At 40.8% G+C, this 22,807-nt stretch overlaps 1 protein-coding gene across 1 annotated transcript in view; it reads left to right on the top strand.

Annotated features, from left to right (window-relative positions):
• Nucleotides 1-22,807, top strand: part of LOC101479752 (alpha-1,6-mannosylglycoprotein 6-beta-N-acetylglucosaminyltransferase B) — a 142,314-nt gene that overhangs the window by 23,088 nt on the left and 96,419 nt on the right. The window contains exon 3 of the mRNA XM_076885061.1: nt 11,413-11,563. Within this exon, the coding sequence (XP_076741176.1) occupies nt 11,413-11,563 (151 nt within the window). The remainder of the gene's footprint in view (nt 1-11,412; nt 11,564-22,807) is intronic.

A 22,807-nucleotide genomic window follows, 5' to 3' on the forward strand; every position in this document is an offset into this window, starting at 1 on the left:
TCTGGCCTGTTTTTAATGCAATGCAACCTGAGGACCCAAAGATCACTGGCATCTAATATTGTTTTGTATTTTCTTTCTTTTTGACATTGGCCCTTGTGTACAGACGTTTCTTCAGATTCACAGAATTTTAATTCAAAGTCTTATAGTCTTATACGCAGCAATGATACTGACCCGTTGCCAGTTAATCTAATTAGTTGCAAGGCGTTCCTCCAGCTTTTTCTTTTTAGTGCTAATTACTTTTCCAACATCGCAATTTTTTTTAATATGTCTTGCTGACATCAAATTCAAAATGAGCTAATATTTTTGATGAAATAATGAAGTTTGAACAAAAATGTGAGTTTATGAAATTTGAAAATCATTGTATTCTTTTTTTTTTATCTAGATTTTACACAGCATCCCATCTTTGTTGTATTTCAGTACTGTAGCACAGTCATTGGCTTAGCCTTCAGCTAAAAACTTTTTGCAGTGTACATCTAATCTGCCTCCAGCCCAGCTGTTTAGTTCTACTGTAAACATTTGTATATCCCCAGTTTGCAAGTCATCCTCCCAGTATCACAAGGCCAGATGTCCATTCTGGCTCCAAGCGTGGTCTTGTCGTTCCTCTCTCACACACAGTTTCACCAGTCCCTTGCTTCATTACCTGTGAGTCAGAGTAAATAACAGGATGAGTGAATGTGCCAGGGCTCTGGAGTGTGCCATTATGCAAAAAAGAGAGCAGCTTCTGCCAAAGCTCCCAGCTCAGAGCAAAGCCTTGACAGATGCTAATTTATCTGCTGAAGGCTGAATTAGAGGCAAACATTATAGGTCCACAGAGAGACCTGAGGTAGATGCTATTAGATGAGATTCAAGGGGAAGAAGCAGTGTGAGATGCCAGAAGGGAAAGTATGAAAAAGTAATAGTGAGGCGAAAAGGAGGAGCAATTGAAAGTGAAGGGGCTGGAGAAAAATTCAGGAAAAAGGATACAAAGATTACTGAGGGGTCACAGGATAAGTTGATCTTAAGAAATTCAGTACTCATTGTTCAGACTAAGTAAATGCATGGAGAGTAGAAGGTAGGGAAACAACTAGGATGAAGCTGAAATGAATCACTGTCCTCTTAGTCAGGAGAAAGCCTAGTCACCTGCTTGCAACATAGTGTACCTTTAGATACAAAAAATAGAATAAAAGTTTCCATCAATGTCAGTTTTACAGATAATTTCTATATCTTTTATATTGATGCTGTCTTTGCTTTGACTGTATGACAACATTAAATCTGCCATTGTCCTCTGGCATATATGATGTTATTTCTCAAATACCAAAGGATGGCCATTAAAGTCCCCTTCTCTTAAACCAATTTTCTGCTGTCTTTTTCATTCTCTTTCATCTGTCCCTTATCCTTCCCCCAGGCCTGCAGTGCAACCATGTTTCATTGTGATGTAGATTGATGGGAGGCCTTGAAGTGATGTACTGAAAGATAATGGCAAGACAAAGAACGTACAGTTACTGCCTAGGGCAGGAGATCATCATATGCATGTGCAAAATAATATTGCACTAGGTATAGCCCAAACATTAGCACCTTTTATGTACTCTGAGAAAACTTGTGAAATGTTCATTTTATGGTTACAAAAAGTTGATATTTGTTTTCTCTTTTGATGAGCTAGGTTAGCTACCATGCAAGGCAAATGAACTTAAATTTCATGTATAGATTTTTTTGTCTGCTTTAAACCAGCCAGTTGTCCACATGTACATATGCTGTGAATATTCTTCTCGTTCATACTGTACGGGTTATTAAGAGGCATATAATCCCTTAATAAGTCATAGTGTCATAATGTGGCTACGGCAAAAGTAATGGCGCACAAAATTAAGTCTGAGTTAATTAAATTAAGTAAGAGCTTCCATAGTCTTTTAAGTGTGCAAACCCCCATGGTGTCACTACTTCATGCATAGGGAACACAGTAATGGAATTCTTTATGTATGTATATATTTAATTACATATTTTGAGATGCTTATAATTATTTGCCAACTATTTATTTTGCTGGTGACACTTCCAAATTGTCACCAGCTCTTATATTTTATCAGTTGATATGCTTTAATATTGGTACTGTACATTATACAGTACTTAACATATGAACATACGAGATTATAGTCATGCATACTTTATATAACTATCCTGATGTCAGAGGCATGCCGATTTTCTCACATTATTTGAATGCGCAGGTAGGCAAACAGGCTCATCAGCATCAGATATGTATTTCATTTTATTTTCTCTTTTCTGCTGCTCTTTTCCAAGAAATCTGTCATTAGGATCTACTGTCACATGCATGGTTGACTATATTTGCACACTCAGGCACGAATATGGCAGCTTAGTCACTCACAAAAGCAAAAACGTCATGTCACAGATATTTCGTAGTTCCTGCACACCACCATCTGAAGCTACATACACACTGTTTAAGCTCAAGCACTCCATATCTTCCAGTCACGCTAACATAAATTCTTGTGGCTGTGGTGAGAAGCAACCCCTGCAGCCGTATGCCTGTCTGCTCTGAACAGCAAAGCTGTGCTGAAAATAGTGAAAGTAAACAGGAGAGACCGTGACTTCAGTGAGTGGTGGAAATGGTAATGAGGGTCACGGCTTGTGTCTGTCAAGCTTCTCGGGATAGCACATGAATACGTGCCTGCTTGTACTTTCAAATACAACAAACTGTGGTTTGTTTGTTTTTTTGAGAGTTACACTTTTTTTTCTGAAGGATTAGAACAAGAATGCACGAATACAGACACCAATATGTTCCACATTTCAGAAGCATTCATGTCACTGCTTTTAAAACTTTTGGAGCACAAATTGAAGGTTTATAGCTTGAATCACCAAAGGCTGATAAAAGAGGTATATGACTTCCTGAAAAAAAATGTACTAATAGTCTTTTTTATGGCCTGTGTCTGTCGGTTTTACTGTGAGCAGTATATTCTGGTATATTTTGGAAACAAAAATAAAAAAAAACTACAGTGTGACTGATGAATATTTTATTATTCAAAAGGACAACAACACTAAACACAGCCAGGGGACCACCTCACCCAATCAGCTGTGAAACCCAATAAAAGTTAAGCACAGAGTTACATCTAGAGAATCTTTTGTTTTTGTCATCATATTTTTGTAGCAAGATTGTTCCTGTAGTTGTTGTTTCCACACAGATGTGGACTTCATCAGGAAATGAAAAAGATAAAGTTTCAATGCCATTTTCCCTCGTTAAGGGTTACATACAAAAAAAAAGCCTATGTGAATCCTTACAGTATACTTGTCTATGAAAGTCATCTCAGCAAGATGTATCCAAAAAAAACCCCAACACACAGCACAAAATAACAACAAGCAGGCACAGAGTCTGATGGTCTCAGCCTGGTATTCTAATTCCACCACTGCAGCTATAGCAAGGAAAAAGTTTAAATCTTTGTATATAAAATATGAATATATCTCATCTGGTCAAGTTGACTGCCAGATCTCAATCATCTGAGCTGCATTCCAGTCGCTAAAGACCAAAGTAAAGGCAGAGAAACCTGACAACAAGCAACAGCTGCAAGTGGCTGCAGTGAGGAGTCAAGTGAGCATCACAGAAGTAAAGAAGATACAGTACTAAGGGTTGCTCACTGGCTTCACACAAAAAATGAGACATTATGACTCATAAAACTTTTAAAGCACTACAGCTTCACAGAGTGGTATCTGAACATGTTTCAATACTAAACCTACTCCAATTAAAGCTGAGACTTAGCACTTTAATGTAGCATCAAGTTTAAAATGTAACATTGAAGGAAATGAAGCATACAGCTTTAAGAAGAAACAATAACAGTAGCTCTCCAAATACTCCGTAACTGTGCCAATATATGATGTTTTCAACCAAAAAGGAGATCATCACTCAACAATGTCACCCTTCAGTGAAACAGACTGACAGTGCATTTCTTATGTGTAATTCCCAAAAGAATAATACTATCTGATAAAAAAAAATTTTTATAACCCATTTGAAATTGTGTTCTGTGGAAATAAATCTTATCAGCCTTTTTCATTCCAGTTTTGTAAAGAAACAAATACACCCACATGCACTGAAATACTGCACTTGTCAACAGATTAGCCTTTCATACTGCATCCAAGTTGGTCTCTGTTCAAATACATATATAGTTTTTGTCTGTCTCAAGCGCTTTGTTTGGATGTGTGCTTCTTGTGTGTGTATGTCTGAAAGGATCCTCGTTTTTCATCCAATGTCATCATCCTAATATAAACTATGATAAATCAAGATGAGAAAAAGGAAACAAGGAACATTTAGAGCTTAGAGAGAATGAAAATATAGACAAAGGATTCAAAAACATGTTCCAAAGGGGAAAAGAACAAAAAATACTAACGTGACAGATAATGTCCAACAAATCAAATAAACCATCAGCTTAGAGGAATTACAAGTGAGAAAGAAATAAGAGAGGAAAGAGGATGAGGGGACAAGAGAAGTTGAACTGCTAAGACAATAATAGCCATTGCAGCTATACAGTCTTTCTTCATCAACTCACTGATTGCTAAAATAGAGAACTACTCAAAAGTGAAGTGACAGAAAGTGTCATTGATAATAGACACTGTAATAGCCTTTCCTTCGTTGTAGCTTCTAATATCCTCTCATTTGTCCCATCTAGTTTCATAAAATCCAATTTGCCTTGACATCACTGGATAAATGGTGAGGAAAATGTCAAAACTAAATGAACAATAAATATTTCAAAAGTTCAGCGGAAGAAGAGACGGAATTAAGCTGTAGCAGAATTAGCCTCCAACTGGTTTGCTTCTATTAAATTCTATTCTTTCAGGGTTGTTTTTTACTGAAGGCCACAAAATAGCTTATTGATCATGCCATCATTTCTGGTCTTACATCTTATTAAATTGTCTTTTAGATCATTGGTATTCACTGTGTTTACTCTAGTGCAATATTTCACTTCATTCATGCTTCATTTGGTGCATTTTCATTTGGCTAAGACCTGCTCTCACCCTTTACTTCATTTGCATTGTGCTGGAAAAAAAAAAGAAAGAAAAACAAAAAAGGGAAACACAAATTCCGCTCATTACACTCTTTTCACAAAGACCTCATGTTCTTTAGCTAATGAAGAGTAGATCTGCTGCACCATAATAATTAAATTGCATGTGATTTTTAGTAATTGAATGCGGGTGTGGAAATGAGGAGAGGAGATGTACTGGAGATTGGAGTGGTAGCGGGATATTAACCGACTGTCTGTCTGGTTTCTGAGGAACGAGAGAGGAGTTTTACTGGAGTTTGTAAAACTGGACATTCAGAATGAAGACTTAATTAAGGAATACGATTAACAGGGAAACAGAAAAGCTGATGGGGAAGATGATGAAGAAGAACAATGTTTAGGGAGAAGTAAGATCAAGTTGGAGGAGTCGGGTGATGGAAGACTATGTGCAGATGATTATGCATCATACGTGCATTAATATGTATGTGCATTGCATGCATTAGATCTGTATTTGATTAGTACAGTACAAGTCTTTTACTCTTTTCAGCTCTATCACACAGTGGTGATGATGTCCTCTCAAGACTGATGCTGGACCAGAAAGTCAAGGCTGAGTTTCGGGTCTACTCCCTTATTCAAGGTCCCTCAACATCTCACAGAGCTATCGCCCTGTTCAACATGCCGTGCTTAATTTGCATACAATGATATGTTACCAGTCACTCAAGACTCCAGTTTGCACCATAGAGCTTAACTGGAAATAGCTAGCACAATACAACCACCAGTAGTTGTCTTTTAACAAAGACCTCTCATCCAAAATTCAATATTAAACTCAATACATTCACAATATTACAGTGAGTATATCACTGAATTGGCTTTGCTTTTACACTGTGTAGACTGCAAAAACAGTGTATTTTAGTGCAACTTCAGTATTTATTTAGGCTGACAGTAGTAATAACCGAGGTACCCTGGTATTCTTTTTCCTTCTTTGTGTTGTCAAGGCTTGGGCCCTGGTAAGCTTGTGGATTAAAATAGGGATGCTGACAGTGAATAATGGCAAACAACAGGCAGGACACGGTGACATCACCGATGTTGTTACTCGGATGTAACTGCATTTTCTGAATCACAGCTGGAAACCCTGCTTTCAAATTATACTCAGTGGGATGGAATATCTAACACAAAACACTTATGAGCCCACAACGTTATTAAGCACTGAGGAACCATCCCTTTAAATGCTCTGTGTGTCATTATTAATTCAAGTCTTAATGTTCTGAAATGATATGCGTTTTGTTTCAAGGTGGATTTTCATGTGAAGTTTAAAGCCTTGTGTGTGCACTGGTGTGGGCGTGCATGTGGTGTGTGGGTGTGTGTGCGTGCCTGTGACAAAATTACACTGGTGTCCAGTTAATTTAGCTGTGTCAACTCCTATCCAGAAGCCCCTTCTGTGAGCATTCATCAAACCATAAATGGTTTTCTTCTCATGAATATGCAAACACACCCCCAAGCCAATCAAAACATCATCCTGTTTTGGCACACGTCATAGCTTATGCACACAAATGTATGTTCATGTGTCTCCAGGACGTTTGTGAACTCACATGGCCAAATGTGTTAATTTGTGTGTTACGCCCCACCAGCACATCACTAAAATATAGCAGATTGCAGTCAGTTTAATTTTTTGGTACTGAAAATCATACCTCTGGGATTAATAATTGCAGTATTATAGAGTCATAATTGCCATTTTGCCTGGGTGAAATGTAATTTTATGTTAGCAACATGAAAAAATTTGATGAAGGAAAATCACTAATATTTTTTTTTATCTGACCCTTTCTATGACTTTAATTACCTTCAAAAAGTTAGAAAAAAACATATACTATGGCTTTATTTTGATCTCACTTATATTCAATTCGGTATTCTCCTTGGAGTCTCATATTACAGCTCGTCTAGACATTTGATTTCTACTCACCAAAGACAAATGTAAATGTTTACGTACTTCAGTGTTAACCACAGCCACAAACCCAGCCTCAAGGGGGTCACAAGCTAGTCCCAGTACTGGTCCCAATCTCGGGATAATTGGGAGGGCTGTATCCAGACGTGTTTCCAGTATAAAATCTTTGCAAAATCAAACATGAAGATCCATCCACTGTAGCCCCTGTGGAAACATGGAGCGACCTAGATACCTTTATCCGATAGCCACATTACTCATCTTTTATTGTTAAAGTCTTATCGTTAAAGTAGCAACTAACAGCTATGGACAATAGTAAAACAATAACATTTTTGTGGGAGTTAGTCAGGAAACACTGTCCTCACAGCTTTTGCCCTTATAATAGATATAATAAATAACGAGCCATGTCACCAGAGGCATCACAGCACACGGTACACAATACAGGACCCTCACAGAAAACCCATAATATTGTCTTTTTTGGTTTGTTGGTATTACCTAAGACTGATCTAATCGAATCTTAAAATATTTGTGTTATATACATTATATGTTAATATTAAATTTTTGCACTGTGTCAGTCAACTTAAACATAGTGTTATCACTGATATTGCTCTAATTAATTACTTTTTAACTGTTATTTACCTATTTAGTTTATTTTTTTGCCCAGTGATATGTAAAATAGTATTTAAGCTAGCCCTAGTTGCTGCTGTGTGGGTTCTGCTGTACAGAAGGAGAAACACCAGCTTTTACAGAGAGCAACATTATGTAAACTTTCATTCATATCAACCTCAGTATAGGTATCTGTATAAAATTAGTAAACTACACATATATAAAACTTTCCCTGACACTTCTGAGTTACCTTCTTTAACAGAACATGGAAGCTAAAAATGGGCAACTATAAGCTGCTGCAAGAAAGAATTTGTTGAAATGTATTTTTCTTGTTTATTTTTTGCTTGTTTAAAAAAGTTGTATAATTTAAGTCCTGGGGCTCCACAGTCCAATTAAAATAACAACCTTGCTGAGTAATGCAGTAAGTAAAAACTGTCTGTTGCTTATCTTTTTCTTTTTTAAAATTCCCTTTCTGTAGAGGACACTGTGTCCTGTGGCCTTTTTTTTGACACCATTATATTTTAAAACTGACCAAACCCTAAGATCATGACTTACATATAACACGTCATTGTTTGTATATACTGTATTACAGCAGTGAGATTTGTGTACGGTTCATTTGACGTACCTGTTAAACGTGTTGTTTCCCTGTAATAAAGCTACAGGGATAGTGTTGTCATTTAAACGATTAGCCCCCTGACTTGAATTGACATGAACATTAGACAATGGGAACATGTGAAAGATGCAGTCATTAACTTATTGGATCTTTTATACCTTTAGGTTGAAATCACTCCCATTTGCTCACTGCTGAACATCCCAGGAGCTTGTAGCTGTCAAAAAAAATGTATCGTAATATACCCTACTCTTTGCTAATATACATACTCCCCTGTAGTATTTTATTAATTAATAGCATCAAATCCAGATTTTGGCAAGCCAAACTAATAAAAGAGTTGGTGGTTTGGATCTAAATGCACTTTATGAAGCTCTGCCAGTAATGCCATTTTGTGGATTTTTTTCAAATTAACAAACACTCATTTGTTTAACCCGTGCCAAGAATTTTCAGTTTACCAGGATAACTATTCCTTCAATTTACACGACTCTTGACATAGCTGTCATCCATTATCAGCCAGTCACAAAGATGTCACCAGAAGGACCAAGCCGCGAACTGTTAAACAGCAATCTATCATAGGCAGAGGACATGACACTGTCAGTTTCAGATGAATACGTCTGTCACTGTGGCAATAACTCATTGAACTTATGATTCCTGCTGTTGGTGGCGGAAAACAAGGCAGACAATGACCTTGTGCTGGAGATGTTAGGCTCTGACACCTATTGGCTGTAATTGCTTGTCAAGCAGCAGACATGGGGTTTGACAGAATGGTCAGGCAGTGTAATCCAGGTGTTAGCAGTGTTAATATAGGCACCATTAAACCCTGATGGAAAGCTAGAGGAATAAACTGTGACCTTTGTGTTCCTGCTGTCCCAAGCTACATGCTCTAAGGTTCTTACCATCAACCCGTATGGTTACCAAAACTCTGTTGATGATGGTGGACGGGATTTCTTTGAGGGAATATCTTATGAACTCTATTTGGTACAGTTCTAACTGATGTGATCAAAATATGGACTGGATCAGTTTACGTTACCAAACCTTTGAAAAACAAGTTTTAATTTTCAACTGAAGGTATTGTATATGTCACAATCACCGCTTACCTATGTTTGCCTCATATAACCATCGACCTTACATCACGTTTCCTGTCGACCCCTCCAAAAATGATAAATTGCTACTTTTCGCAGCATCATTGTTGCGTTAATTTGTCATTTATGTTCGTAAGTTTGTTAGCTTTAATCTGTTTTTTATTTCATGTTTTATTTTAGCATCACGTTGGTATCTTTTACCTCTTCACCATTGTTTTTTATCTAAACTTGCAAGAAAGCAGATACCCATAATTAAAATAAATAAATAAACTGAAAGGTCGCTGAAGATTTAAGACATAATGTTTTGGTTAAGTATGCAATTTATGTAATATGTAGTTATTAAATGAAACTTTGAAACTTTTGCTTGGAAAACATTATATAAACCCTTTCAAGCTCTGTTGGTTGCTTGAAAGGGTTGAACGTGAGACAACTGCTTTGTCCCTATCTGATTTAAATGAGGTAATATATCAGTATGAGGTAAAGTATGTGATTTATTTTTATTTCATGATTCAGCTAAACAAAAGATAAAATATTGCCAAGATTTTACATAAATCTTGCTGGAATAATTTCCATTTCCTGGGACACTAGTTTTCACTCTGAATAATTTATCTATTACTTTTTTCTTTAAAAATGATGATCAGTACATACACCGAATAGAGAAGAGTAATTAAATGAGAAAGCTTTCCATCTGTGTCTCATGCTTTCAGTCACCTTCCTCATTCTGGTCCATTATGACTGAATTCATAGGCACTCTTGACCCTGCCAGAGTCAGTGTAATTATCCTAATGAGGTGTGGTAAACCTTTTTATACCGTCTCTCTTCTCACTGTCTCTGCTACTGTGTATGTGCTCTTTTGTGTTATGAGTCACTTTTCAACTCTGATGGCCAGTGTGTTCATCTTTCCACACACACACAACTGTGTGCACAGCCACTCCTTTCGATTTCTCCTCTTGGATTTCACATGGACAGACAGAAGAACATGCAAGAAAAAGAAAGTAACTGAGCGCTCCAGCATAATTAGTTGCTGGCTTTTTATATTCCATATAGCCTTGGTGGACATCTCACCCTCATATCTTTATATCAAAGGGTATCAAAGGATATAAAGATAAGTCTACATTAAGACATCAGACTCCAGAGTGTCTGGTTTTCTGACCCGAGCAAAATCCAGTTTATGAGGAGAGATCAGAATACATCACTGGGTAATGTGCACTGCTGCAGACAGACAGGAAGAGATCAAGCTGGAGATATGCAGGTTAAAGACACATAATCAAAATGTTGGCTTTTAGAGTTTAAGATGAAGAATAACACACGGGCTGAATTGAAGAGGAGCTGCTCTCATGAGTCTGAAATGGTAGGGTGAGGATGAGCTTTCGGTGCAACATTTTCAATAACTGTGCAAGTTAAACTTATAAAATCGCACTGCCTCTCAATAAATTCATAGTATGTGCATGTGTGTGCCAAATTCTGGAACCATTATGCGCGTGCAGTTTTTGAGTAATTTAGCAGTCTTTCACTGGAACAATTTTTGGCAACGTGATAGCATCCCACCTGTGACAAAATTTTATCGGCCTGTATTTGAGATCAAAAGGAAGAGAGATTCCAAAGATGGGTCTAATCCAACTCATGAGCATTGGTTAGTTAAATTAGAGGTACTATTGAGTCCTGCTGGGTTGGAATTAATTTAATAAATGAGTTGGTTTAAAACTGAAACACACACCAAAAATAGGGACACACAACAAAGTTCAAAGAGTTTTGACTTCATTTATCTTTGGATAGGAACTTAAATTGTACGTATTGGAGTATTGGCCATGACCAACACCAAAGATCATAGATGGGCTGACGTTCTGTATTACAGTCTTCCTTGTAATCAAAATTCATTACTATACAAGTAGTTTTCTTGACAGCCTTGCAAAGAAAAAGAAAAAAGTGATATTGAGGCTCCTACACACAATACAGAAGTTAAGAGGAAATCCTCACAAATCTGTTTGAGGACTTTTGCATTGTTTGCCACTTTGCTTTTGATCTTCATTGTAGTCAAGTGCATAGTGACAGTTGTGCAAAACAAGAACACAGCCAAAATCAGCAACAGTGTGGTGAGCCAGAAGAGCTGGAGGCTGTATGATTAATATGCGTGCTGTTATGCAAGCTTCATGTACTCACTGTCCAGCTTTCATTCATCTCCTGTCTCACGTCTGTCTTTCCACTCAGTGCTGGGAGGCGTGGAGTCACGTGGTGTGCTGAGAAAGATTAGCGACATGTTGGAGGTGATTCTAAAGAGGATGGACAGTTTGTCCAAACTCGACAACACCTCCACCACTGACGCAAGGCGCCTGGATGAGCTCAGCTCTGCCATAAACAGGTACAGTATGTTTTTTCAGTTCTTTTAGTTCTTCTTACAGTTCTTGTGTGTTAACGGTTTACTCTATTCAGATCACCTCTCCTACGTAATGTCCTTCATAAATGTTTATAGTGATTATATATTAATAAATACAGGTTTATGTTATGTTTTTTGTCTTCGAAACTGCATCTGCCAGTATCAATCATTAATCAACATACAAAGGTTTCTTCCTATAAAAACACTGTTACCACTGTTATCAGTCTGAGTTTTATACTTCGTATACATATGAAGTTCGGGGAATAGATTAAAAAATATATAGTATAGTACTGTGCAAAAGTCTTGAGACGCCCATCATTTCTTTATGTTTTGCTTCCAAGGAGCCAGACTTTGTTGTAACCACTTTTAACACTTTAAAAGGCCTTCTGAGGGCCCTTCAAAGTGTTTTTCACTCATCCTCAGTTTAATTCGTATATCTGACCATTTTTAGACAAAGGGTCTTTTTTGTATTTTAGCCACTCACCACCGATCTACAACATTAAACGTCATTAAAGCATAAAAAGCAACTAATACGAAGGATGAGCCAGCGTTGAAAAGAACCAAGTACATTTGCAATGTCTTCCCATATCTTGGCAAGGACCCCAATTGTCCCACTGGGGAGAGACTTTCTGAAAATGTAGTAATGAGGCTGATGGAACCATTCCTAGACAAGGGCAGAAATGTTACCACGGACAATTTTTTCACATCGCTTTCACTTGCGCAAAAACTTCTTAGACGGAAAACCACCATCCTCGGCACAGTCAACAAGATTCGCAGGGAAATTCCTCAATCCACTCAAACCCCCACTCCCCTCCCTCCAGAATTCCCAGGTAACAACCTAATATACATATGAATGACTAGCCAATTTAGCTTCCACTTGGCTGAAGCTAAAGCTTAGCTAAAAGCCTACCAGCCATTTGGCTGCTCTCCGGGTTTTAAAGGTAGAAAGGTAGAAGCCTGGGGGTGCTACTGTTAAATTGTAGTTTTAGGCACCTTATTAGTAGCAGCCTTTCTCAAAAACATGTAATTTGTTCCTATGTTTTTAGTTGAATGTACAAAAAATGCCAAATATTCCACAGACGCCAGAGTAGGGAAGGCAGCTGGTGTCCTGCGACGTCTCCAACCTATTTGGAACTCGACTTCCCTGAATGTTAGGGTCAAGATCAGACTATTGAACTCTATCGTCTTCCCTACTGCACTTTACGCTAGTGAAACCTGATGCTCAACAAGTGCAATTATTCAACACCTGAATGTGCTTCAACAACGTGGCCTGCGGCGAATCCTGAGAATTTCCTACCGGGACCGAATAACAAATGAGGAGGTCCTACGAAGAGCAGGCACCCGCCCATTAGCCGATGTTGTTGCAGAAAGGCGCTTCCGCTTTGCGGGCCATATTTTACGCCTACCACCTCATCGCCCAGCTAAGATTGTCATGACATGGCGTCCACGCACTGGCAAGCGAAAGCAAGGCCGACCAAAGACCACATGGCGTCGAACATTCATGGATGATCTGAGAACTGTCGACATTGCCTGGGACGAAGCTGAAGCAGTTGCTGCTGACCAACATCGATGGAGATCACCAACTGCCCGATGCACCGCCCGGCGTAGGAGGAACTAAGTGCTAAGTAATTCCACAGTTTGACAGGCACAGATACCAATCAGTTGATTCCCAAAGAGCTATTAGCTGAAAACTACTAACAATTAACTGAAAATGAATAGTTCTTTGGGCTTATGTTGGCATGGCGTGCAGTGTGTCCTTGGAAAATGTCCCAAACTGTACAAATAGAGGATAAAATAGGAAGTGTCAAAATTGATGGAATTATGAGTGCAGAAAAGTACAAAATCAGATTGTGATCCGCCATGCAATAGCATCTAGGAAGCATCTGACTGGCAACGGTTTTTTCAGCATGACAGTCCTCCCAAACACACTGCCAATGCAGAAAAGGCATACCTGTATAGAAAAACACACAATGGAACACTGTCAGTCATGGATCAGCCTCTCCATAGTCTGAGCCTCAACATTATTGAAGCTTGTGGGTTCATGTTTACAGAATGGAACAAAAGGAAGCCAGCATCCAAAGAGGAGCTTTGGATGTCCTTCAAGAAACCTGGAGAACTATTCCTGAGGATTACTTAAAGAAATTACAAGAAAGTTTGCCTGAGAGACTTCAGACTGGTCATACCATACACTTAATTTCAAGATCGTTAGATTTACACAAACTCTGCTTTTGCCTTATATACTGTATTTCCATTTATATTTTCTTTTTTTTTTTCTTTTTTTTTTTCCCAAATGACATCAGAAACAGCAGTATGCGACATTACGTGATGGCAGAGCTTCAGTTCATCCTTTGTCATTTTTTTTTTTTTTTTTTTTTTTTTTTAATAAATGGGACAGGGGGAATGAGTGAGAGAAAGAGGGGGAGAGAAAGAAAGAAAACCAAAGGGGAGAAGAGACGGTGAGAAGGGGGGGGAAGAGAGAGAAAAAAAAAAAGAACTCCTGGGTCACCTGTATGGAGAAAAAAAAAAAACAAACAAAAAAAACAAACAGAGGAGACAGCAAACAACAAAGAGCAACATAATAATAGAGAAAACAAAGCACCATCACAATAAACTAGCTAGTCATAGATATCAATATTTACTAAATAATAAACGATATTGTGCAGCACGCAAGATAGACAGCGCACAGTGTGCTTTGAGGTAGCAGCCAAGAAAGCTTTAGTCCGCGTCTGTGAATACCCATGTGTGCATACCTGTGTGGATCAGCATGCTTGCATTCCAAAGGTTTCTCCATGTAATGATCTGCTAGGGAGTGTGGGGGGGCCACAGCCCCGTCCTCCAGGGTGTGAAGCGGGTATGGAGGAGATCAAAACTCCAGACATCCAGAGGCCCCCAGAACACAAGAGACCATGGAAGACCAACAGAGGGGCAGCCGCGCCACTGTTCCAGTAAGAGCTGAGGAGAGTCCCAGATGAGGGCTCGCCCAGCAGCCGCGGAGCAGAAGTCAGGGGGAGTTGCAGTGACGCGCCCGTGAGCTCCGCCGGCCCCCAGCTGTGCCTGAGTGACCGAGCCCCAGGCCGAGAGGCCGGGGGCACCCCACCTCCAAAGGGGCCCGAGCGAGCCCCAGGCCCCAGGCCCCGACAAGCGGCCGCCAAGGAGTGAGCCGGTGTGTACCCGGACGCCCACCCCCAGACACAAAGAACCACCAACACACCGACACCTGAGGGAGTCCGCCACCGGCAGGGGAAGTGGTGGTGGGTGGAGATAGGCCTCCAAACCTTGGAGGGCCTGAGGTGTCCCCAGAAAGGTGGCGTCTGATACCCAACCTGACATATAGACACAGACATACAGGCACACACAGACACAAACATCCATTCCCACCCTCATGCTCTCATATGCACTCACTCCACACTCAACCAACGTGGAGACAGACATAAAGAGACGCTGTACACACAATCACACTCCCCAAGCGTACTCTACAAACCGGGTCTAGGTACCCTTGCCCCTGGAGGGGGGAATTGCACCCAGACCCAGGTGGTGTTACCCTTTTCCCTGCGGTGGGGAGAGGCAGACCACCCCGACTCCGCAGCAGCAGGGAGGCCCCACACCCCAGACCGCAGTCGGACGGCCAACTCCTCCTACTAGCCCTCCCGCTCCAGCAGGCCGCAGAGAATGGGGGTGGGAGAAGACTCCAAACCTCCCTCCACCCGCTCATTGTAGTGTTGATGCATATGTGTTCTAAGGTGCAATTAAAACCCAGGAGGGCATGGAGCTACCTGCCAAGGAGCAGCAGGTAAGCGCATAGTCCCTCCTGCTAGCCCTCAATGACTAAGTGTATTTAAAATTGAGAGGTGGGCAACGACTTTAGGGGTGAGGCGTACACCCTGATGGTAATTTGGACTCCGTGATTGTGCCCACCCCCAAGATCCTATATGTATGTGTAATGAGAGTGTGAATAATGTGAATGTCTAAGTTGTGGGATAAAATTGAGGCAGAGGCAGCCAGAAGGGGACAGGGGGGGGGGGGGGGGGGTAGCCTCCTCTGCACCCTGGTGACATACCTCCACTCCAAGGCCCTGCATGTTTAGGTGGTTGTGGAGGAGCGGGAAGAGGGAGGCAGCTGGAGATGGGGAGGGAAGGAAGGGAGGGGCAGGTAACCCCTCCCTGGGGCCAGCTCCCCCGCTGACCCCAGTAGGCACTCCCACCCTCCGCGACCCGCCAGGGAAGGGGGGCCCAGGCCCATCAGACCGGGGCCCAGTGCAGTAGCGCCCTCCGGCTCCACAGAGCCCTGGACAGTCCACCCAACCCCACCACAGAGAAAACTGCACCCACCCTACCATCCACACATCTTCCAGACTACATAAGACTGTAAACGCCCAGGCTGAGATCTTCCTCCACCTCTCCTGTATCTCCCCCTCCTGCAGAGAGTTCCTGAAGAGAAGAAAGCTCCTGCAAGATGTGACCATCCCCCCCACCAGTTGAAGAGCCCCCCAGGCGGCTCGACGCACCGGCGGCACCCTGCTCCAGGGCCGGGCCCCCTGCTCCAGGGCCGGGCCCCCATGCACCCACCCGCCCACAACCCCGGCAACACACCAACCAGGACCCAAGCCCCCGAGGCCCGGCCCGGGCCCCAGCCCAGAGACGGAGCGCCCCCAGAACCTCACGCCCATCCCGGACCCACCCAGGGGCAGCCAGGTTGCCAGGTCAGTAACCCACGTCCGTCAGCACAGACCCTCCCCTAGCCCCGCTGCACGCAGCCGCGAGGAAACAGTCACCTGAGAGCCAACAGAGCCCCCAACCGGACGTGACCGCTACCCCGGGTTGAGCCCCCCAAGGAAGATGCCTCCGGGGAACCCCCCGACGCCCTAAGCCTGTCCCTACCCCCTCACCAATCACAACAGTGAAGGCGGGACCAAACTATGACCCCCCACCCCCTCTAGGTGATGGAGCTGATAAAAGGGGCCCAGAGCAATTGATCTAATGTGGTGGCAGAGGCTGTGTCAAGACTAATGTAATCTAATAGATAATTTCTATATTGGTTAGAATTAAGATTATTTTTATTTTTCCAGTTCATGAGGACTGTTTTCTTGGCTATGCATAGGGCAGTGAAGATCATATGGGCGATATTCTTTTCTGAAGTGACATTATCTAAGCTGCCCAGTAGACACACTAAGGGGGAAGTTGGAATGTTACATTTCAGACACTTTGATAAGTCTTCACATATCTCGCGCCAAAACTTTTGCACTGGTGGACAGAACCAAAGAGCGTGGATGTAATTGTCTGGTGTATTGCCTTGACAGTGTGAGCAGTTGTTGGAAGATGTAAAGCCCATCTTGAACATCCGATGACCTGTATAGTGCACTCTATGAAGTATTTTGTATTGTATTAATTGCAGACTGGGATTTTTAATTAATTTAAAAGTTTTTAAGCAAATCTGAGACCAGAAGTTTTGGTCTAGGTTGACTGATAAATCTGCTTCCCACTTTGCAGTAGGAAGGGATATTGATTCATCTAATTTAGAAAGTGTTCTGTATATTTTAGATAATAATTTGGGGGATTTAAGAGTAAGAAAATGTGCCGCACTTAGTGGTGTTTGTAATTCAACTTGACTGAGGTTAAATTTCTTTTTTACTATGGATTTAATTTGTTGATATTCTAAAAACCTTGTCTTGTTGATCCCATATTGTTCAACTAGTCTGTCAAATGGAATAAATTCTGTTCCCTCTAATATATGTTCTAAGTATTTAATTCCTTTACAACTCCATTCTGGGAAATTAATCATATTATTGTTTTGTAATATGTCAGGGTTATTCCAGATAGGTGTACGTTTGCATGGGATTAATGAAGACTCCGTTATTTTTAGAAACTCCCACCATGCTGTTAGAGAAAAGCTGATGTTGATACTTTTAAAGCATTCATGTCTTTTGATGTTTGAGCTAATAAATGGTAGGTCTGAAATCTCTAGATCCTTGCATAGTGCCTGTTCAACATCTAGCCAGGGCTCAACTAAGAAGGTATGTTTTAACCATTCTGAGATGAACTGAAGCCTGTTGGCTAAGAAGTATTGGTGAAAATTAGGCAGATCTAATCCTCCTCTATCCTTGGTTCTTTGTAGCGTTTTTAAGCTAATACGCGGGGGTTTATCTTTCCAAAGGAATTTGGAAATATATGAATCCAGAGATCTGAACCAATCTTGTGATGGTTTGTTAGGGATCATCAAAAATAAGTAATTTATTTTTGGCAAGATCATCATTTTTATAGTGGCGACCCTTCCCATGAGTGATATGGGTAAAGATTTCCATCTAGTCAGATCGCCTTCTACTTTCTTTAGAAGTGGGATGTGGTTTAGTTTAGTTAAGTCTGAAAGCTTAGGAGAGACATTAATACCTAAATATTTAATATTTCCGGATTGCAGTGGGGCAGAGGAAGAATTATGGAAGGAGCAGTTAATGGGGAGAACTGTAGATTTTGGCCAGTTAATTGAATAATCTGAAACTCTTGAAAACCAGTTTATTAAAGTAATTACCTCAGAGAGGTTGGTTTGTGTGTTTTGCAGAAAAAGCAACACATCATCCGCATAGAGACTGATTTTATGTTCTATGTTCTTACATTTTATGCCCTTAATTGTTGTAGCCTGTCTAAATGCTGCTGCTAGAGGTTCGATAAAAATTGCAAAAAGTGAAGGGGAGAGTGGGCATCCCTGTCTGGTGCCCCTCAGGAGACAGAAGCTGGAGGATGTCTGGTCATTTGTTCTGATACGAGCCGTTGGGGAATTGTATAATATTCTTATCCAGTTTATGAAAGAGTTTCCAAAACCAAATTTGTGTAAAGTTGCGAATAAAAATTTCCAATTAACTCTGTCAAATGCTTTTTCTGCATCTAGAGATAATATTATGGTTTCGATGTTTTTATCGTATGAGTAGTCTATTAAATTAAGTAATCTACGAGTGTTTGTTGAGGAGTGCCGACCTTTTATGAAACCAGTTTGGTCAGGATGAATTAAGAGGGGGGTCATTTTCTCTAATCTCTTTGAGAGAGCTTTGCAGATTATTTTAAGGTCTACATTTAAAAGAGAAATTGGACGATAGCTTGAGGGAAATAAAGGGTCTTTGCCTGGTTTTAGCAGGAGACTAATGTTGGCAGAATTCATATTTGGTGGTAGTCTGCCCTTTTCCTCGATTTCCTGCAACATGCTGTGGAATACTGGTGCCAAAATTGTCCAGAATTCTTTGTAGAATTCTGCAGGGAAGCCGTCTGGACCTGGAGCCTTATTATTGGGCATACTTATCAGGGCTTCCTGGAGTTCACTTGGCGTCAGTGGCGAATCCAGTTCCATTGCTTGACTGTCTAGTAATTTTGGAAGAGTTACGTTGTCAAGAAACAGATCAATTTCATTTTTAGATGGGTTTATTTGTGGTGAGTATAAAGTTTCATAGAAATCCCTAAAAATGTTGTTTATTCTTCCAGGATCATATATTGTGTTCCCCGATAAATCTTTAGCAGCACATATAGTTATTTTTTCTTTATTTATTTTTAGCTGGTTAGCTAGAAATCGACCTGATTTGTTACTGTGTTCAAAATTCTGCAAGCGAAGTCTTTGTATAAGGAATTGTGTTTTTTTATTAATAGTTTCATTTAATTCTAGTTTTGTTTTGCATATTTTGTTCAATGTTTCCTGATCTTGGTGGGACGCGTAGGCTTCTTCTAGTGATTTGATGTTTTTTTCTAATTCCTGAATATTTTTGTTTTCTTCTTTCTTTTTGTGTGATGAGAAAGAAATTATTTTACCTCTCATCACAGCTTTCCCTGCTTCCCATAGAACAGAAGCAGATATTCCAGGAGTGTCATTAAAGTCTAAATATGAAGTCCATTCCTTTTTAAAGTATTTAATAAAGTCTTCATCTTTAAGTAGTGATATATTAAATCTCCAGTTTTTACTTGGCGTAGTATTATTCTTGTGCATTAGTGTTAAAGATACAGGAGCATGATCGCTGACAGCTATAGGATGAATCTCAGTGTCTGAAATGTCGTTCAGCAGTGAGCTGCTGACCAAAAAATAATCCAGACGAGAGTAAGAGTGATGAACATGCGAGAAAAAAGTATATTCCTTACTGGTGGGGTGAAGAGAGCGCCATGCATCGCAAAGACCAAAGTCGTTCATATACGGAGTCACGTGGGACCGCCGAGGAAGATGGCCGCACACTAGAGGCGCTCCTAAAGTCTGTTGATTAATGTTCTGATTCTGGAAACATACACTCCAGCTGTAGTCGTAAATTGGACACCCTTTGTGGACTTCGAAGCTTTTCAAGAATTACCGTCTTTGGAAAATGGCCGGTAACAACAAAGCAAACTTTTTTAAGGGAGCTACCACGAGGAAGAAGCAAGCTAGCATTAGCCTCGCTCCGGAACCACCCGAAAGTGCATCTGCATCTGAGGCCGCCTCTCCAGTAGTTGAGGACGGTATAGGGAGCGAGAGCAAAAAAGACATTTTTGAAGAAATTAAGAAAATGAACGCTACTCTTCAGGTCGTAGCAAAAGATGTCACCACTATTAAAGAGGCCACTAAAGAACTGAAAGATTCGGTGGAAGATATAAAAGTGAGGTTAGGGGAGGCGGAACAACGTATATCAGACATGGAAGATGCCAGCGTGCTTACCGAGGCAAAAGTGGACAAATTCCAGAAGAGGATGGAGGCGTTGTGGTCGCGAGTGGAGGACCTTGAAAACCGTAGCAGGAGGAATAATGTACGGATCATTGGACTCAAAGAAGGTGTGGAGACACCCGGGAACGTGGACAAATATGTGACGGAGATACTGGCCAAAGCATTTGAGCTTTCTGGAAGTGAATTTGAAATTGAACGTGCGCATCGTTCCCCTGTACCAATGCCGGAACCTAACGAGCCTCCCAGGGTGATACATGTCCGCTTTCTACGTTCATCTGCTAGGGAGAAAGTGCTTCGGGTGGCCAGAGAGAGGCGTGGAGTCGATTGGCAAGGTGCCAAGCTTTCCTTTTTTGAAGATGTTACAAGGGAGCTGGCGGAGAAGAGGAAGGCATTCAACCCGGTGAAGAGGCGTCTCCGAGAGCTACAAGTAAAGCATAGGCTGATGTATCCTGCAACGCTCGTTTTCACGTGGAACGGACAAAAGAAAGCATTCAAAGACGGAAAAGAGGCCGAGAAATTTCTGCAGGAGTCGACTTAGAGGAATGCGGGACATGATGTAACAGATCGGAGTAGTGTATGTGAATTTTAAAATAAGGTAACAAACAAACAATGGGCTCAATGGGGCTGCGGTGGTGGTGCTGCTGTCGGATGATTAGCGTGTCTCACGGACCACGAGCAGTTTGGGGTCTCAAGCTAAAGTTAGTTAGGCTTGGGTAGGAGAGGAGGGAGGGGGCGCTTAGCAACGTTGTTCTGAGTTGCTATGCAAAGAAGGGGGTTGGTTTTGTTCAGGTTTGTTTGGTTTTTTTTTGTTTTTTTAATGACGGCTAGTTTGATAAGACCAGATGGGTTTTGTAATATTGAGTGCATATGCATATATTTGTGTTGTGTTGTAAAGCGCACAAGGTGTGCTTTACCCCATTTCTGTTAGAAAGTGATGAACAGGTATACTAAAATAATATCGTGGAACATAAACGGATGTGGGGACCCAATCAAGAGGAGGAAGGTTCTAACATACTTAAAATCTAAAAATGCAGATATAGCGTTTATTCAGGAATCCCACATTGCGGGGGAAGAAGAGGCAAAAAAGTTTAAACGAGACTGGGTGGGCTCCGTTTTTCATAGTTCATATTCGAGTAAACGGAATGGTGTGTTGATCCTTGTTAATAAGAAATTAAGCTTCGTGTTGCTGAAGAAGTATAATGATGACGAAGGACGCATTATATGCTTGGAGGCCTTAATTGATGGGGTTCGAACAGTTTTGTGCAATATTTATGCACCTAATAAGGAGGAGCCAGATTTTTTTCACAAAATTAACAAGATAATAGGGGATCATGTGGGGCAGGTGATATTGGCTGGGGATTTCAACCAGGTGATGGATGGGATAATTGATAAGAGTAACCCCAGGGGTACGTCTACACCCAGGGACAGAGAGGCTGTTCATTTACTGACAGAGGATCTTTGCTTAACGGACATTTGGAGGTTAGTTAATCCCAGTTCAAGGGAATACACATTTTACTCCAACTGTCATAAAACATATTCGAGGATAGATTTCGCCTTAATATCAAAGTCTCTGGTCGATTCAGTCGTAGACTGTGAGATTGGTGCCATTGCCATTAGTGATCATGCCACAGTAGAGTTGCAAATTGACTTGAACACAGATAGAACGAAGAGGGGTCGCTGGAGGCTTAACACGATGTTGTTGCAGAACAAAAGTTTTAGTGAGGAGTTAACAAAGGATCTCAAAATTTTTTTCGAAATCAATATGGGTTCCACAGACAAAGTAGCCACAGTCTGGGAAGCATCTAAAGCATATGTAAGAGGAAAGCTGATTGCATACGCATCAAAAGTTAAGAAAAGTGATCTAGAACGGGTAGAAACCTTGGATAAAGAAATACGGGAGTTGGAGAAGGACTTAGCGAGTCAATATTCAAATTATAAATATCAGACTATATGTAAATTAAAGTACCAGTTGAATGACATTTATAACAAAAAGGCAGAATATGCCTTATTTAGGCTCAAAACAAAATTTTATGAAGGTGGCGAAAAGAGTGGAAGACTATTGGCAAGACAACTGAAGCAGCAAGATAATTTGAATAATATATCTATGATTAAGAAGGACGGCCAAGTGATAACCTCATCGAAGGAAATAAATTCAATTTTCCAATCATTTTATCAAGATTTGTATACGTCTGCTGGTGCGCTTGATGAAGGGGAGGTGGAGACATTTTTTTCAGGTCTACAATTACCTACTCTCTCTGGGGAACAGAAAACGAGACTGGATGAGCCTATAACGGAAGAAGAGGTCAGGGCTGCGATCTTATTAATGAAGAATGGGAAATCGCCAGGCTTGGATGGCTTCCCGATTGAGTATTATAAGAAATATATCGATATTTTAGCCCCAGTCCTGCATAAAGTTTACCTTGAGGCATTGGAGATAGGTTCCTTGCCGAGTACGTTTAATGAAGCACTGATCTCCCTTATTCCTAAAAAGGATAGGGATCTGTCGGACCCAGCAAATTACCGGCCTGTAAGCCTTTTGGGCGTTGATTGCAAAATTTTGACGAAGGTTTT

Source organism: Maylandia zebra, linkage group LG6 (genome assembly GCF_041146795.1).
Source record: "Maylandia zebra isolate NMK-2024a linkage group LG6, Mzebra_GT3a, whole genome shotgun sequence".
In the NCBI taxonomy this organism is placed as follows: domain Eukaryota; kingdom Metazoa; phylum Chordata; class Actinopteri; order Cichliformes; family Cichlidae; genus Maylandia; species Maylandia zebra.